The 3,137-nt window shown below is 30.4% G+C and overlaps 1 protein-coding gene across 1 annotated transcript; it reads left to right on the top strand.

Annotated features, from left to right (window-relative positions):
* On the top strand, positions 1,482–1,841 carry LOC110266932 (uncharacterized mitochondrial protein AtMg00820-like). The gene has a single exon (XM_021112014.1). The coding sequence runs from the start codon at positions 1,482–1,484 to the stop codon at positions 1,839–1,841; it is 360 nt and encodes a 119-aa protein (XP_020967673.1).

Below are 3,137 nucleotides of genomic sequence, written 5' to 3'. Positions count from 1 at the left end.
TTTTCATAATATTTTTTATTTACCTTATTTCAATTTTAATATTATCTTCATTTCAAAAATTACTTTCGTACTCAATTGTACACTCACTTTTTTATTTTCTACACTAACAATTTGAAGACGATTGGTTTGGATAGAATAAAAGAGATTATATGTCTTTGAACGCAATTTCACTAATAATTCATTCACTACATATTCCATAAATTTCATCCAATTCTCACCTATTATACCTTCAAATATATGATATTTTCGATTAGAGCATTCCTTTTAGACAAAGATTAATTATTTACATTAATATTTTTCTTTTACTTATATGCATCATGAGGAGGCTTGTGATATTTATCATATTTCTAAGTAGAAGAAACTTTCATTTCCTCAAAATTTTAATAAAACTAATGCAATTTTTTATTTATTATATTTTGATATTTGGGGTCTATTTCGACAAAATTCTATTTATAATCATAAATATTATTTAACTATTATTGATGATTTTAGACGCTTTAATTGAAATCAAAAGCAAAAGTGTAAAATCATGTAAAGAATTTTATTAATTTAGTTGAAACACAATTCAACTCTAAAGTCAAAATTGTCCGTTCCCATAATACACCAGAATTCATTTTACATGATTTTTATGCTACAAAAGACATTATTCATCAACGTAGTTGTGTTGAAATCTGTCAACAAAATAGAAGGACAGAACACAAACATCAACATATTTTGATGAATGTAACTCGTGCTCTTATGTTTCAATCTAATTTACCATCATCTTTTTGGTCTTATGCCTTTAATCATGCTGTTTATTTGTTTAATATAGTTTCATCATATACAATTAATTTTAAAATACTATTTAAAATTTTATTTAATCATTCACCAAATTATCCTTAAAAATTTTGGATGTTTATGTTCTGTTTTTATAAAATGATTATGTCCTTAGACATTAAAAATGTCTAATTTCATACACCCAATCTAACACTACTAAATACACCTTCTCAAAAATAAGATTCTGTTAAACTTCTTATTGAGCCAGAACCTATTCCTATTGACTCACACTTCATTTCCATTCAGCCACTCATTCTTTTATCTTCACCTACACCCTCAACATCTCCCATTATTCCTTTAGTCTCCATTGAACCTCACCAAGCCAAGACACATCTCAATGCTGTACTTCTAATACAATACCATCATCTTCCTTCAAATCCTTTCCTCCATCAGGCTCATTGTCACTGTTCCCTTCACTAGAGGAGCCTTTTCTTTTCATTACAGCCATTGTGCTCATCGATCACCAACTTACCTTTCCGATTATGTTTGTAATTTCTCTTTTATCTATGCAAAATTTTTTTTCAAGGTGTCTTTTTTCAATTTTTTCTGTTATGTTTTTTTCTTCTATTTTCCTTACTTATAAAATCTATCTTCTATCTCTGCAATATGAGGTTGAGCCAAAGTCTTTCAAAAACGCCAACAATCATTCTAGTTGACGTAGTTTTATGAAAGATGAACCGGATACTCTTGAGTTGAATAAAAGTTGGTGTCTTGTTGATTGTCCTGCAGGTGTCAAGCCGATTGGCTGTAAATGGGTTTATCGAATCAAACGTAAGCCAAATAGTTCCATTGATAGATATAAAGCGTGTCTTGTGGTTAAGGAATTCACTCAGATTGAAGGTGTTAATTTTTTGCAGACATTTTCTTCTGTTATCAAGCCTGCCACTGTCAGATTAGTCTTGGCTTTGACATCCATGAAGCACTGGCCCATACACCAACTAGATGTCAATAATGCTTTCTTGTATGGTGACATCTTGAAAGATGTTTATATGTCTCTTCCCCTAGAATGGTGTCAACTCGCCTAAATCAATGTTATAAATTGTTGAAATTTTTATATGCTTTATGGCAATCTAGTCGCATGTGGTACGAGAAACTCTCAAATCTTTTACTATATATCTTATGGATACTAGCAGACTATTTCTGATTATAATTTGTTTGTTAAATTCATTGGTGTTGAAATTTCTATTCTTTTGGTTTACGTTGATGATGTTATAACTGAAAATTTTATTTCTGAACTTGCTGCTGTTAAAATAATTTTGAACCAGCATTTCAAAATTAAAGATTTAGGTCCTTTAAAATATTTTTTGGATATTGAAATTGTTCAATCAGAGAAAGAAATTTTTCTCTCAATGAAAATATTGTCTTGATCTTATAGAAGACTCTACCTTGTTAGGTGCCAAACTGGCTTTTGTTTTCATGGATAGTGCTACAAAACTTCATCAGGATGACAACCCACCACGAGACCAGACATCATGTATGAAACGCAACAATTAAGCTAATTTATAGCATCTTTTACTCAGTGTCATCTTCAAGCCGCAAAGCGAGTGTTGAGGTTCTTAAAGAGTAGACCCATAAAAGAAATTTTCTTTCTCAAAAATTTAGAAATTTGGATTCTCGGCTTTAGTGGCTCTGATTGGGCCGAATATCTTGACACTCCGCAATCTGGCTATTGTTTCTTCTTGGGTAGCTCTTTATTCTCTTAAAAGATCAAAAAACAAACCACCATTTTTTGCTGATCCATTGAAGTAGAATATCATGCACATGCCAACACAACTTGTAAACTTCAATGGATATTCAATGTGTTACTATTTTCATGCATCTCTCGTATCCGACCACCAATTTTATATTGTGATAATCAGAGTGCCCTTCATATTGCTGCTAATCCAGTTTTTCATGAACGGACCAAATATTTAGAGGTTGATTGTCACTTGGTTCGACAGAAAGCTCAAGTTAGAGTGATGAAACTTCTTCCCATTCCTTCTTTTGGGTAGCTAACTGTAATCTTCACCAAGTCTTTATCTCCTCAACCCTTCCATCTTAATCTTAATAAATTTGGTATTCTTGACATTTTTCATCCTCGAGTTTGTTGGGCCGTATTAAACCAGTTTTCTACAATAACCTATGACAACAACAAAAAAATTTTACACCAATCCATAAATTTAGTCCAATTGAATACATAAATTCCGTCACAATAATTTTAGCTTTTATTGTTTCTATTTGTTCTTATCTTATTTATATTTATTCTAATCTTTTATAGACAATAATGTTTAGTTTTATTTTTATAATTTTTAATTAAAATTAAAAATACAAACTATAATATT

This window comes from Arachis ipaensis, chromosome B09, assembly GCF_000816755.2.
Source record: "Arachis ipaensis cultivar K30076 chromosome B09, Araip1.1, whole genome shotgun sequence".
In the NCBI taxonomy this organism is placed as follows: domain Eukaryota; kingdom Viridiplantae; phylum Streptophyta; class Magnoliopsida; order Fabales; family Fabaceae; genus Arachis; species Arachis ipaensis.
This window is presented reverse-complemented; position numbering and strand designations above follow the sequence as displayed.